General features: G+C 44.5%; 2 protein-coding genes across 9 annotated transcripts in view; one reads left to right on the top strand and one right to left on the bottom strand.

Moving 5' to 3' along the window:
* COQ8A (coenzyme Q8A) overlaps positions 1-3,232 on the top strand; it is a 34,766-nt gene extending 31,534 nt beyond the window's left edge. For all 3 annotated transcript variants that reach the window (XM_021389512.1, XM_021389513.1, XM_021389514.1), the window contains exons 12-15: positions 267-374; positions 546-611; positions 1,296-1,382; positions 1,824-3,232. In XM_021389512.1, the coding sequence (XP_021245187.1) occupies positions 267-374; positions 546-611; positions 1,296-1,382; positions 1,824-2,117 (555 nt within the window). In that variant the 3' untranslated portion in view covers positions 2,118-3,232. The remainder of the gene's footprint in view (positions 1-266; positions 375-545; positions 612-1,295; positions 1,383-1,823) is intronic.
* CDC42BPA (CDC42 binding protein kinase alpha) overlaps positions 5,261-14,318 on the bottom strand; it is a 166,129-nt gene continuing 157,071 nt past the window's right edge. For 5 of the 6 annotated variants that reach the window (XM_021389503.1, XM_021389504.1, XM_021389506.1 and 2 more), the window contains 3 exons: positions 12,919-13,036; positions 11,848-12,005; positions 5,261-10,101 (listed from right to left, as the gene is read on the bottom strand). In XM_021389503.1, the coding sequence (XP_021245178.1) occupies positions 9,970-10,101; positions 11,848-12,005; positions 12,919-13,036 (408 nt within the window). In that variant the 3' untranslated portion in view covers positions 5,261-9,969. The remainder of the gene's footprint in view (positions 10,102-11,847; positions 12,006-12,918; positions 13,037-14,318) is intronic. The other variant, XM_021389508.1, reaches the window with a different exon arrangement.

The following is a 14,318-nucleotide window of genomic DNA, read 5'->3' as shown; positions in this document are numbered from 1 at the left end:
CCTTTGGCCCAGCTCTGCAGGGCTTTCCTTTACAGGGTAGGCTGTGATGCCCTGCTGGTGTTCACTTCTGCTGCTACAGCCATTCTTGCTCAGTGAAGATGCTCCTGAGAGGCAGCCTCTCAGCAAATTCAGAGTTTTGCAGTGTGGAGCAGATAGTTCCCACCCGTGTGGTGACATGTTCCTTGTGTGCTAATAATGTGTGCTGTTAATTACATGTGTGAATAGGGCTTCCACTTTGCTGACTTTTTCTTCCTCTGATTTTCAAGATCTGTCACAACATTCTGGTCCTGTGTCTGCGGGAGCTGTTTGAGTTCAGGTACATGCAGACTGACCCGAACTGGTCCAACTTCTTCTATGACCCACAGCTGCACAAGGTAAGTTCAGGCAGTACCCCTTCTGCCTGAACAAGAGCTGCTTTTCACTAGCTCTTGATTATTCCCCACTCCCAAAGTTTAATGGGTTTCTGAACATGTTGAGTGTCTTCTGATGAAAGGCTTTCCTTAAGTGGTTGATGCTGTCCTACAAAAAGGTCTGTCCATTTCCAGGTGGCTCTGCTGGACTTCGGAGCAACACGAGGGTTTGATGAGAAGTTCACTGATGTTTACATTGAGGTGAGAGCTTGCAGTGTGTCTTAGAAGTATTTGCAAAATTCATTTCTCTTAGCTGTATCACTTTGTGTTTGTATTTGAATCTGCTTTCAGCTGTGGAGGGAAGCAGGGATGGACATCTCTGTTCCAGTTTTATCCCTCACTTTTATCCCATGCCTTATGCACGTGCGCTGCAAACCTCTGACTTCCTCTATTCTGATGTTTAAAGTACATGACAAATGTGGAGGACTGTAATGCTGCTTACAAGAGGACTTAGGCAGCAGAGTGTACCTGGAAGGGCATGCTCTCTTCTCACTCACTCGCTCAGAATTAATTTTTATATGAGGGTGTGCAGGAATTGCTCGTTCTTCTCACTGTCTTACTTTTCCTGTCACAGATGCATGAATTTCTGCAGTCATACGTGCTTCCTTCTTGATCACCTTTTTCTGCATTTGCTAAATTGAGCTGCAGGGGCCAGCAGACCTCACCTAAAGCTTCTCACAGTTAGTTCTGTTGTATTTTTGCAGTGATGAAGTGATGGGTTCATGCAGCTTTTTTAATGTCTTATGTTCTCTGGCCTGTGCACAGTTACAGGAGAGAGCTTTGCAGAGCCAGTAGCTGTATGTTTTTTTTTCAGTAGCTCTTAGACTGTAGTCTGCAAACATGTCAGTCATTACCCAGATCTCCTAAAGTGATGTTCCTGTTCAGGTAATCAAGGCAGCTGCTGACATGGACAGAGAGAGAGTACTGAAGAAGTCCATTGAAATGAAATTCCTCACTGGCTATGAAGTCAAGGTATGGAACGGAAGCATCTGCTTTTGGTGGTGGGCAGTGAAAGGTTTGAAGGACGCAGATCTTTAACTTCTACAGCTTTCCTGATGGCTGTGTGAAAGCCCTGTTGCTGGGCCGAGGGAGGAGGGCAAAAAGTTTCACCTTCTGTTCTCTCATTTCTTATGGCAGCAAGAGCCATAGTGATATCTCCAGTTCCCTCCTCTCTTTAGCCCCCAACAGGGCCTGCAGGTGGTGATGCTGCTGAAGTCTCATGGCTGGGCAGACAGCTGCTTGAAGCTGCATTAAACAGCTGTTGATTGGTCTGTTGGGATCTGGGGGTTATCTTCATTGTGGGTATAGCTAGGTGTTTCTCCTAAGCTGCAGTTTTTAGTACTAGCACTTCTTTTCCTCCCTGGTATTTAAGATGTTTAGTGATGTTATTTGTGCCTCTTTCCTTTTGGGCAGGAAATGGAAGATGCCCACTTAAATGCTGTCCTCATCCTGGGAGAGGCTTTTGCGTCTGAGGAGCCTTTTGACTTTGGCAACCAAAGCACCACTGAAAAGATCCATGGTTTAATTCCAGTCATGCTGAAGCATCGGCTTGTTCCTCCACCAGAAGAGACCTACTCTCTGCATAGGAAGATGGGGGGTTCTTTCCTTATCTGCACCAAACTGAAGGCCAAAATTCCCTGCAAAAACATGTTCCAAGAGGCATACAGCAAATACTGGAGCAATAGGGGCAAGAAGCCAGAGGATTAGTAAGAATGAACTAATGTACCTTGTTCTGAGGGCACAGTTTGCGCCTTGCAAAGAGCGTTCTAGCCTCCCATGTGTTGCGTTGTAGTTCTCCATCCTCTTGAGATGCAGCAGCCTGGGCCCTGGAAGCCAAGCGTGCGTTTCACGAGGACAAAGTTTGTTCTTTCATGTTCTGTCTGTTCTACACTAAGACTGCCAGTACAGTCTGCAGCTTGCAGGAAAATAGCTCGAGTGCTTCTGTACTGATGCACCAGCCATCTACCTTGAATACGTTTTTAACATTGTGATGGTGGCTGCATAGTGATCGGGTTTTATAATGAGTAGGTGAACGAGAACAAGAGTGGAATTCAGTGTTGAAACCTGTTGGTAATTCTCCAAAAAAACTTTTTTTTTTTAAAAAAAAAAACCCTTCACTCTTTCATGCTAAGGTGGAATTCAAGTAGTTTTCATTATAGAATGAAATAGGTGTACCCTACCACGAGGTGCCCCTCCCCCCCCCCTTTTGCCCTGGTTTTGTAAGTCAAGTGGTGGCAGCCCAAGAACCCTCCTGGATTTTACTGACACTGATTTAATACAAGGGGGGTGTGTGTGTGTGTGTGTACACAGGATGAGGTTTTAAGCTTTCTGCTCCTCTTTGGCTTGCAAAGCAAACATAGGAAACATTTAAAAAAAAAAAAAATCTGAGAATTGAGTGCCAAGATCTTTTAAACACACACACATTCTCACACAATCCTTGGTTCTGGGAGACAAATACTTAACCAACAGAACTATATCTCAGCACAGATAGTGGGTTTCTTCACTGTCTGTAGGTATCATCTTTCCTGATATTGAGTTAGGTAGGTTCCATCTCTGACACTAATTGCTTGCTGGACTCTTAACTAACAAGCAAGTCTGTGTTTGTGGCTGTTTTCTGGTAACGCGAAGCTTATGGCAAGGCAGCCAAACACTTCCTGTCTCTCATGAACATTTCAAGCTTTTGCTGATATGTCACGTTTAAAACCAGACGCACAATTTTCAACTATCGGAGTCAAGCTAGCAAACTTACTTTCTTAGATTTTTGTACAAAGCCCTGTACCTGTACGAGTTCTGATTTCAATAAACAAGTGCTTGTGCGGTGGGCCTGTGGTTTTTCCTGTCTTCTGTTGGGGTAATGAATACCGCAGTGACCAGATGCTGTTCTGTGGGATAAATGGCAGCAGAGAAGGGGAAGCTTCCAAGTGTCTTCCTGTTTTGTTTTTTGGCTCCACAAATTGCTGTGACACTTGCAATGCCACCCATGGCCTGTTTATTCCCTCATCTTTCCACCGCAGCTCTGTCACACACTAACAGCGATGGTGATAAGGTTACCAGGAGCCAGAGGGATGCCAGCCTGAACATCTGCCTGCCCACCAGAAGCTCCTAGCAACTGACTTTTTTTGTTTTTCCCTTTCTTAATCACTCTGTTACGAGTATTCTGGACACGGGTCTTTTTGCCCTTCTCCCACTTGTGAAGAAAGTGGCAGTTAGAGTTGATGCTTACCTGGTGCTAGTACAGCAGGCATCCTCGGCAGCAGACTCCGCTGATCCTATTGAGTTAACGCAGAGGGTTGTATGATCTTAGACTTTGGTACACCGTGAGAAATCCTGACTGCTGATGCTTCCAGAGGTAAAGAACAGGTAAGTGAATAAACAGCCTCTCTCAGGAGGCTGAGACATAGGGGAACAGGTTATTGTATTACCTTTCTTCCACGATCGTAAACATGGACCTGCTTCATGTAAGACTGTTTCAGAAAGATCCAGTACTAAAAGTACTCCGCGGGTTAGTCCTAATACCTGTGAGAAGTATGAACTCCGCTAGTCAGTGAAATAATAGTTTGGCATAAAGCTGATTAACTTTGGTGGAGTAGCTTTTCTTGGTGCTTTGGGTTCTGATCTATGTGATGTAGTTAGTCTCCTCTGGATCTACACCTTGCAGCTGTAAAAATGGTGGAATTATTGGAGATATTAATGCTTGCATTAGAGCTTAAGAAGCAAAGTGCAAAAAGCTGTCATGTGCCTTGGACTAGGTGAGCTTCAGAGCAAAACTTCTGTCCCTGAAGACTGACAGCTGCTATGCGTAGAAGACTTGTGAGGAAGACAAAAAAAAAAACCAACCAACTGCATCACTGTTCAATTTTTCCAGTGGGCACAGCTGGGTGAGATTTGCTATGCGGTCATTTGTGTGACCACAGCTCTGTATGCCATGCTGGGGCACGAGTGTTTAATTCTCAGCAAACAATTCCCTTCCCTAGAGAGAGACTGTTTGTTTAAGACTGAACAATGGAGTTGTTTTGCATTTGCCTTAAGGATAACAAGTGGCGGAAGGTGAGCTGTTCCCTTATTAGGAAAGCCAACCAGAGCTCAGGCCCTAATTCTCCTGGCCTTTTGTGCATGTTCCAAAAGCTTTAATAGTTTCTGCAGATTTGGCCAGAATTTTGTGACATGAGGAATTACTCTGTTATACTCAGAAACAAGAATACTGTGCTCAGGCTCAGTCAAAGGAGTCATGACATTTTACAAGGTGCAAGACCACCGTATCACTGCTGCTTGCTCTGTGCTGCTAGTGAATTTGCTTGAGCTACACAAGCAGCGCATGGGTATGAATATTTCTCTGCTGCAGCAAACTTGTAAGTTCTAGAAAGCTCCTCTTGCAGAAACAATTCGTAGTTCCACAGGGCAAACCAGAGGTTAAATTCACTTCTGTGAAGCTGCGTGGTAGCAGCAATGTACAGACCTTTTTACCCAACCTGCATATTGCATCAAAACAAACTGAGTGCCAGGGAGCTGAACAGGGCCCCTAACACACAGTTCACTTTCTACTTCTCTAATGCCCCAATCCCTTGACAACAGAAGGCCCACTGCCATGCAACAGGAAACCAAAGGTGCCTGCAGAGGTCACAGCACAAGGAATGGACGGCGTTCCACCAAGCTACAGCAAAAAGGATAAGAGTTCAGGTAAGTTTTTCTGAAAGGTGATAAGCTAAGTAGAACTGCACACCCACTACTTTTCTTCCCCATGTCCTTGGGCAGATGCATTAAATATGCCTGTTATATTTTCAAAAACACAATTACATTACCTCCTCGATGCTTAAGCAGAGGTATGGAGAGGAAAGAAAAGACAAAACATCTGCATTTCTAACAGTTCCCTGTTTTATTGCAGTACATCAAAGTAGGTTAATATTAAGTGTTACCAACATAAAATATTGGTGGTAAGTCATTTTTACATTGTTGACTTTTCCACCTTAAATATTTCTGTGCAAAAGAATCTACATCATTGTTCTGTAGCAGAGAATCTCTTACAATGTCCCCTACAACATTGAGGGCATTAAACAAAACAGTGAGAAGAGGCAAAAAGCAGAATCTTTCCCCCACACGCACACTTGTCAGCTTTTATAATCTAAAACAAAAAAGTGATTACATCTATGCCATGCAAAACTGTACAATAATATTACAATGAAAAACCTAAAAAATCCCATATTTTAAAAATAAATGATATGAAACTGTCATACATAAAAAGGCAGGTATAATTGCTCTGAATTACCAACACTGGTTTGTTTGTGGATTTCTTCCCTGTGGATGAGACTTTCTCAAACGCAAAGTGAGAACAGGTTATACAAAGCTGTGGCTGGAAAGAAAGACAAAGTGGAGTTTGAATTTAGCACGGAAAGTCCGTAGACCTGCTTCTGAGGGCACCTGCCAAACGCAGCCTGAACACAGCCGTGCCCTTCTGCACGCTTTGGTTCTAGTGCAGAAAAGCACCCCTTTCCTTCGAGCAACCGACTCCTATGTAAAAAGAAGAAACCCAGAAACCCACAGCAGAAGCTACACCTGCCACTTTGATTCCCAGGCTAAGGAGGTAGGGGTAGTTGCACTGTGATAGATTTGACCTTTAACGTAGTTGTATAAAACTAAATGATGTGCACAAAACGGAACGAGTAACTACTTCTACCCAAGAGCGTGTTTGTTCTGTCATTCAGGGTCCTGCTGTGCAAGACAGTACGATGCTGGTTGGTGTCTGTTTCTCTGTGAACAGGCCAGGCGTTTTATTTTTGAAAGGCTCCGTGAACTGCTGTTTCCATAAGAACACGATGCTCTGGGGATTTCTTTGTTACGACAAGACCCTGTACTTCCCTCTGCTGCATACCTGAGACTAACACAGCTGGCCGTTCAGTTTATCAGAATCAAATCAGACACGGCAAGCTTTGAAACTCGCTAAAATGAGCAAAACGTGCATTCCTAACAAGCTGCAGCAGCTAACAGAGAGGAAAAGCAGCCGCTTCCACAGCAACAGACATGGGTTTCTGGAGTCACCAGCTGTTTTCTACAGGTCAGATACAACGGAGCAGAGTGTACTCTAACCCTGCTTTTGGGTGTAGGAAACGTGGAAGGAAAGCTCACGTCTGGGTCCATGCACGTGCAGGGGAAATCTACTGACCAAACCTTTGCGTTCTCTAACCTGGAGTCCTTAGTAGCTGCCTGAATCTTCAGATCCTTTGTTGCCACCAAAATTATCAATAAAAAGCAAAAAACCAACAGCCCATATGTTTAAGTAGTGTCATAAATGCAAGATACCTTCAGTCTCAGCCAAAAGGAAAAAATCAGCTAGACACGGAACTGCGTACACAGAACATCTGCTACAGTCAAAGTCTGAAGGGGAGGTTTCAAGCTCCCCGGACAAGTTGCAGCCCTCAAACTGTGGAGGTGAAACAATGCTACAGTGCAAAGCAGCAGACATCAAACCTTAAGAGACAACTGTCATTGAGATACCAGGCAAAAGTCCTACAGTTCAAATGACCGAGCTGCTTGCCCCAGCCCAACGCATAAAGCTCAGCTACAGAATGCTTTTGTTTTCCGTGTTCGTGCCAACAAAAAAGATGAGCGTGGTTTAAGATTGAGTGTATAACCAAATGGTCCCCAAGTACATAAAAACTATTCAAGTCCCAGGACGACATTTCTCTTTTCCAATAAGTGATGTGGTCATTTGCTTTTCAACTGAGAGAACAGTTGCTGTTTCTCTTTTTAACAGATGCGTATAAAAAAGCACAGTACCAAACTACTGATTAAACATAGCAATCCTAAAGGAAACTGCCCAGGCTTAGAAACTGTGGTGCACAAACAGTGTAGTCCTGTGGAGCTCATCCTGCGGAGCATCGTGTCACATAGCTGCCCTCTGCTCTGCCTGAAAATGCCCATTTGTTGGGGGTTGGGGCTAGCAATAGCTTGCAGGCACCGGGCGTGTTTGGTCGTTCTAATTATTTGCTGTGTCGTGGCCCTTTGGGTTCCATTTTCAGACAGAGCATTAACTCAACTGCAAAAACATCCACACAGACGATGCGGTGACCCTCCCTCAGGGGACTCGTCGCACAGGCGGCTCTACCTTACGTGACTATTGTTTAAATGCCTTCTCTCGATATCAAAATAAGGTTAATGTTTAAATACAACATACAGTAAATACAAAACTAGTCTGCAAAGGCTTTGAGAAGTGTGTGGACATGCTTCACCAAAAGGAGGGAATTGTGGGGAAAAGCAGTGACTATACTGGAAGCAATAGGCAGCCTGTAAAAAGAAGCTGATGCGGAGTTCTAGTGATGCCAATAACACTCTGCCTCTCCGTCCCTCAGAAAAATGAAAACCTGTTCTGGGAGGAATTCATTTCAAGTGCTTAGCTGCTGGCTAAGGCCTTTAACATTAAAGGCTTGCAACAGTAGTAGCTTTGAAGTGAAAACAAACCACCACTACCGTCTTGCTACTCTGAAAAACCCAAACTGGAGAGAGACAGGTTTTGATATGATGGTTATTAAAACAAAACGTTGAATTCCTGTCCTAACGTAACACTGAATGAGCTTAAACTCAGACAAGCCTCAATTTAGGGTGAAAGAGAAATCTTACTGAGGAGACCCAGCAAGATAAAATGGTACAGGCGATTAGCGCTGCGTCTCATCCCCTGTCCCACATTTAGCTCATATCTGGAAATTACTGTACACGGTCTGAACTTGCCTATAACTTCCACTACAGAAGACAGAAACTGGAAAACTCCAAACATTTCTGTGTGGGTGAAACACAATATTACCGCTAACTGCAAGAACATGGAATGGTTTAAGAGCCATAGCGAGTTTCTGAAACCCACAAAAAACAGTATTCTAAATACAAAAAGCCCTTACATGTTTGAGAATGGTCATAGTATAATGCCAGCAACAATACTACTGAGAAAAGAGGCTCATCTGAACACTCCTAAATGAAAAATGCATCTGTCTTGCTACCTAAAGAGAGAGAGATCTTCCTCTTACCGTCCCTTTGTACGTCAGTCTCTCACTTTATTCCGGTGACTGCATGACCAGCTTCGGCTTTTTACTTATTTTTGCAACCTCAGTGGGCTCTGTCATCCTCTGCAATACTTTCTGCCTTCCTGGCCTGCTTCTGGAACCGAACAGCAGGTGAGCACATAGAAACAACTGCAAATTGCACAGACCCACAGCACGGGTGGGGAGGGAGCGGAAAACCAACCTTACCCACACGGCAGTTGTGGGCGACCAGGCATCTGTGATGGCCACAGTGTGAACAGTGTGAGGTCAGTCTTCAAGGTTCGTTGTTGCTACAGTGACAGCAGAGCCAGCAGTAGCTAGCTTCAGGGTAAGAGCACTCATTTGGCTGATGTGTATTATAAACTAGTATTTGGTAACAACAGTAACAGGTTTCTGTCAAGGGATAATGAAAGAGATGTGGAAGACCGCTCCCTTCCTAGTGAAGCCCGGTGAAAGGCTGACCCAGGGAAACAGTTTTCCTGCTGAATCCTGTGGCGCTGAGCTCCCCTGCTGCTGTAAAGACCTCTACTGCAGGTTTCTCAGCTGCACAGCCACACACCAGCACCCAGCGCAGCCAGCTGGCTGATGGGCGCCCTCGGGTGTCGGGGCAGGAGGTTGCTTTCCAAGCATTGTCATTTTTGCAAAGGATGGGGATTAACATGACCTTAAGAATTATAGCCTCAGATGCTACTGCCAGAAATAAAGAACGCTGGGAAAGAACTGCAGGGGCTTCTCCTGGCAGTGCAGCGAATGATCCGCGAAAGGAATATCTGTCCTGTGAAAGGTTTTAGGCCAGGCCTCCAGGTCTGTATATCTCCAAGCTTGAAAACAGGGACAACACAAATCTTAAATTAAAGGCTCTCTTAAATAAGCATCCATCTTCTGCTGCATACACAATGCTTTTTTTTTTCTCTTTTTTTTTTCTTTTTTAATATATACATACATATTTTACTCTAACATCTGTGTATTTATTTAAACTCTGTACTGTAGTAAAATATGCATCATCTTAATAAGGATTTGCTGGCAACAATCAGATTGACATTCAAACGTGGTGGCTGAAAGCTCTTATGTGCCTCTGACATACCGATCATTCCCCATGCAGGGGAAGGGGTCTCTGTCCTGCTTCTGTACAGTACAATGAGCTATTGTATGAAAAACAATCCCTCTAGATTTTCTCTTGCCGATACTGGTCTGGTCTATTTAAGTTCCTTTTGAGGGAATCATGGGGTACGATAAATATATGTCTTTGAAAATGAAAGCAGCTGTAACCGCAAAAGATGAAACCAATACTAATACAAATCTACAGCATCTGATTATTTACCAACACCCTAGCTTTGCTCATTCGCTGCTGTCAAATCTGGGGAAGGGAGGGTGAGGCAGCACTGAAGACAACCAGCTTCTACCTTCCTCTCTATCCGACTCCCAGTTGACTTTCGAGTGGGGAATGAGGAGGGTTAGGATGGTGAAGGTGTGAACTGGAGCAAGTGAAGGGGACAGCAAGCTGCTGTGGTGTCAAATCTGAATGCTGAAGCAGTTCATGAGTCCCAACTCACGTGGTCAGAGCTCTCCAGGGAGAGGCTCTTGGTCTTGTGAGGAGAAACAGGGCTGGGAGGGCTGCTGAGGTTGGAGCTGTTTGACGCAGTGGAGTGTCTCGGCGAGTCGGAGTCCTGCAGCCAAAATACACAGAAAAACACCAGTAAGTAACAGGATGGAAAGTTTGAGTGAAGGTGTCCGAGCAACAAGCGACTGGATTCAGAGGTATTCACATATTTTGTTTGCGTCCAAAAATACTGAGGAATTTTCTTGGCAGGGGGTGGGAATTAAGAGTAAGCTGTCAGATCAGTCTGCTTACAGCAGGCATAACCTGATGCAGGTAGAAGGACACAGCACCTGTGGAATCCTTGCAGATTACACATCACTGCATCAACAGTGTGTGCAACTTCAGGCTGTGAGCTACATCTCCTGTCTTTTCACAGATTTGAGATGCTCTTGCACTAAACAGTAGAATCTTCATTGTATAGGTTTCATCACAGTTTCTCCTGTGATGCCCCAAGGATATTAATTCAAATCATCTAGATCAAGTTAGTCCAGTTAGATCTTCCACAGTACAGCAGAATGCTAATATGTCTGACCTGTATTTGGGTTGGCACTTGCCTGCCAGTTTTAACTGGAAGGATATGTTTTCCGTACAGTGAAAAGCCTGTGTCATCTCTAATTTTCACAGTTCTTGGTTAGAAAACCATCTGGGGAAGTTTTTCTGGCCAACTTCAGATTGAGCTCTTCTACGTAAAACATTCTTGGTTGGAAGGACTGAGTTTAGCACTGGGTAGGATTGCTGTCCTATTGTAATGATAGTCTCATTTTGCACAGTGTATAAACGATTAATACCAGTTTCTGCTCTAAATAGAATTGTTACATGATAATTCTTAAGTAATCTCATTAACTTCAGACGCTCAAGAGTGAATACTACGACAAAATACCTGCTGTGAAATGTTTGCTACTACAGCTTAAGAGTCTTTGCAAATAAAGGACAGAAGGAGTACTGGCACTTCAAGCCATGAGAGGTTGCAATCAAGCTGTTAGTCCACTGAGCCACTATCTTTGGAAGCCTCACTGCTCCTGTAATTCCATGTAAAGAGCACAATGAGAATTTTCTGCATGTCAAATACCGGGACCAGAGTTGAAAAAGAGTCACAGAATCATCAAGGTTGGAAAACACCTTCAAGATCAAGTCCAAACATGAAGCCGAACTACCAAGTCCCATCTGTAAACCACGTCCCTTAGTGCCACATTCACACATCTCTTCGGTACCTCCAGGGACGGGGACTCCAGCACTTCCCTGGGCAGCCCGCTCTAATGCTTGACCACCCTCTGCGTGCAGAAATTCTTCCCTATGTCCAGCCTAAACTTGCACGGGTACAACTGGAGGTTGTTTCCCCACACCTTATCACTCATCTCCCGAGAAAAGAGACTGACACCCTCCTCGCTGCAACCTCCTTTCAAGTAGTTGTAGAGAACGATGAGGTCTCCCCTCAGCCTCATTCTCTGCAGACTAAATAACCCCGATTCCCTCACAAACTTTGTCTTCTAGTCCCTTCACCAGCTTTGTTGCTTTTCTCTGCACACGCACAAGCAACTCAATATCCTTGTAGTGAGGGGCCCAAAACTGAACACTATATATGAGGGGCAGTCTCACCAGTGCCACATACTGGGGGACAATCACATACAAAGTTTGTCTGCACAACTTGAAATATGAGAAATACAAGTTTGCATTTTTGACAGTGAGTTTTCATTTCAACAGTGATTCCCAAACTCGCAGGCAATCAAGGAGTTACACCGAACCCATGACATAATTTAACTTCCTCATCTTTATCAACGCACTTAGGTTGTTTCCTCTTTATCCTATCACTCACCTCTCGCTCATAGTCCCTTGTTGGCGCATCACTGCCTTGGTCCAGGCCACCAGAGGATAACGAACCATCTGAGGGCGATGCCATAGGCTGACGCTTTGCTCCATAGCTACCTCCTGAGAATTCCCTCCGCAATGCACTGCCATTTTGTGCAGATGATCCTAAAATGTGCAGAGGAATTAAACCATTGCAGACGCCCAGACACGGTGCTAGAAAGTTGTTAGCTGTTTGGCTGGCTATTTCTGCTTTCCTCTGGCATGTCCCAGGATGCTCAGCTCGTGGCTTACAGCCTACGCGTGCTTTTATCTTGTCTGATGCCAGATGCAGTTTTTCTCTGGTCCCTCCCTTGACACGTCAGGGTTAGCACACAGCACAGACGTAGTCACTATGCCCCTAACAAAGACAGCAGTTGAAGAAACTGCTGTGGTGTCAGCCTCGTTCCAGGGACCTCTCCCCAGCAGTGGGTAGAGTCGTACCGGCACATGCAGACTACAGCAGACATATGGGCTTTCTGAAGTCTTTTGCCTATTTTCACATGCTCCATTATTTAGTCACTTGCCTCTTCTCAGCACAGATTGTTTTGCTGACTCTGGCACACAAGGACAGCATGGCAGCACTAGGAAAGCTGTTTCAAACGCAATGTGATTCTTCTGTACCAGCAGCCGGTTCTCTACTACGTCCTCTTTGCACTAGCAGCAAGAGAGGCATCAAGAGCTCTAGAGAGTTCAGCAACAAAATTAATAAATGTGGAGCTTGTGAACAACTTGTCAACGATTTACACCACTTCAGCTGCAGCAAAGAAGTCCCAAGGGTAAGAATGTCTTTTTAATTCTAAGTGCAGTTTTAAAAATTTGACAAATTCCACAGGTGGGAACATCAAAACTGCTAGCTGCTTACTGACGGGCTTCTTTGAAAGCGAGATTTTTTTGAAACTGTCCTGCCTGCAGAGGGAGGACAGCCAGCCATCGCCTCTGAAAGTCCTGTCTTGTGGCAGCACACACAGAAGCGGTGCAGGTAGCTCTTCCCTAACACACGTGTGCACAGCCCCAAAGCAACACAGATCTGATTGCTTACTTGCTGCTAACCCACTGCTTGCGCTCATCGATCGTCCTGGTTCTGTGCGGGATTTCGTGATCGATGGGATACTGACAGAGCCACTGAATACGGTCCGACTTTCCTGAGGCCGAAGATTCTGCAATGCAGACACACAACAACATGTTTCTTATTGACTGCTGGCTCAACCTTGGACGTTAGGGAGGAAGGCCCCAAAATACAACAAATCCCCAGCCTTACCAGAGCTGAATTATCTGAGCAGCAAGTCAGCAAAATTTGCAAAGTAATATTCTGCAGTTTAGTGCAGAGCTTGGAAGCACACACAGCTGACAATGAAGTGCTGAATTACATGGACATATGCAGACAACTGAAAAGGTAGGTCTAATCATTCAAGAATTTCCTTGAAAGGATGGTTTGCAAGCCTCATCTGCCGTAGATGTAATTCCACGTTTATTGCATTATGCATTCTTTCTGAGCACATGCTTCCGTGGATTTGTTAAAATTTCTCTTTGATACCATCACTTGTGGCTTGCATGCGTAATTTTGTACAGACGTCACATGAATCCCCAGTGCCTGCAGAGTTATGGACACATACTGGATCAGAGGATCAATCTCTCCTTCAGTTAACTGAGGTGGTTCCAAAGATATTAACAGCATTTCTCCAGACTGACACCAGCTGAACCAAAGCCAGAATCAGACTCCTGGTTTCAGTCTGCTCAGAGCACCCACCATGGGTCTTTCTATGGATTGCCATTATCACTCCTGGTCTGCAGTCTAGGAGTTCCAGTGAGATTTTCTTAAATTGTCACTGAACTGAAGTGGTCCTTTACTGAGGGAACAGAGAAAACAGTGTCTTTACGGCACCTCCTTAAACATGGGCTATGTCTTTAAAAGAAAAAAATACTTCAATATAATTTCGGGGAGATTTTATTTCCGCTTCTGTTAACTTACAGCTGACTTTAGGGGAAAAAGCTTCGCAGGTTATTTAACCCATCTTCTGTATATGAGCTGTCTTCTCTGCCTAAACAAGAGACAAATGTGATTTGCACTATTCAGTGATTAGCATTAATGAGAATTAGGCTTGGGAAACCTGTACAGCTGCAGACTGTGACAAGAGCTGCAGGTAGCCATGAGCACTACCTTGTTTCCACTTCAGCCAACACTTCCTGCACTAATGGTTATTTCTTCCTATTCATATGTAATAATTTCCCCACCCTCGATTTGAGATAAAGTAACCAAATAAAAAACTACATTTTCTATTGCAATTCCTATTTAGGCTGAAATGTTACAGAAGAGAAATTCCCACCCCCTGCATGGGTATTCTGAAAGACCCTCAGACACCATCCATTTCTCTAGCTGTATTCTAACATGGGTAATTACATAGTGGCTTTGTAATGAACAGGTATTAGGTGGTGCAGACT

This window comes from Numida meleagris, chromosome 3 (genome assembly GCF_002078875.1).
Source record: "Numida meleagris isolate 19003 breed g44 Domestic line chromosome 3, NumMel1.0, whole genome shotgun sequence".
In the NCBI taxonomy this organism is placed as follows: domain Eukaryota; kingdom Metazoa; phylum Chordata; class Aves; order Galliformes; family Numididae; genus Numida; species Numida meleagris.
The sequence above is the reverse complement of the archived record's forward strand: the minus strand, read 5'-3'. Positions and strand labels throughout refer to the sequence as shown.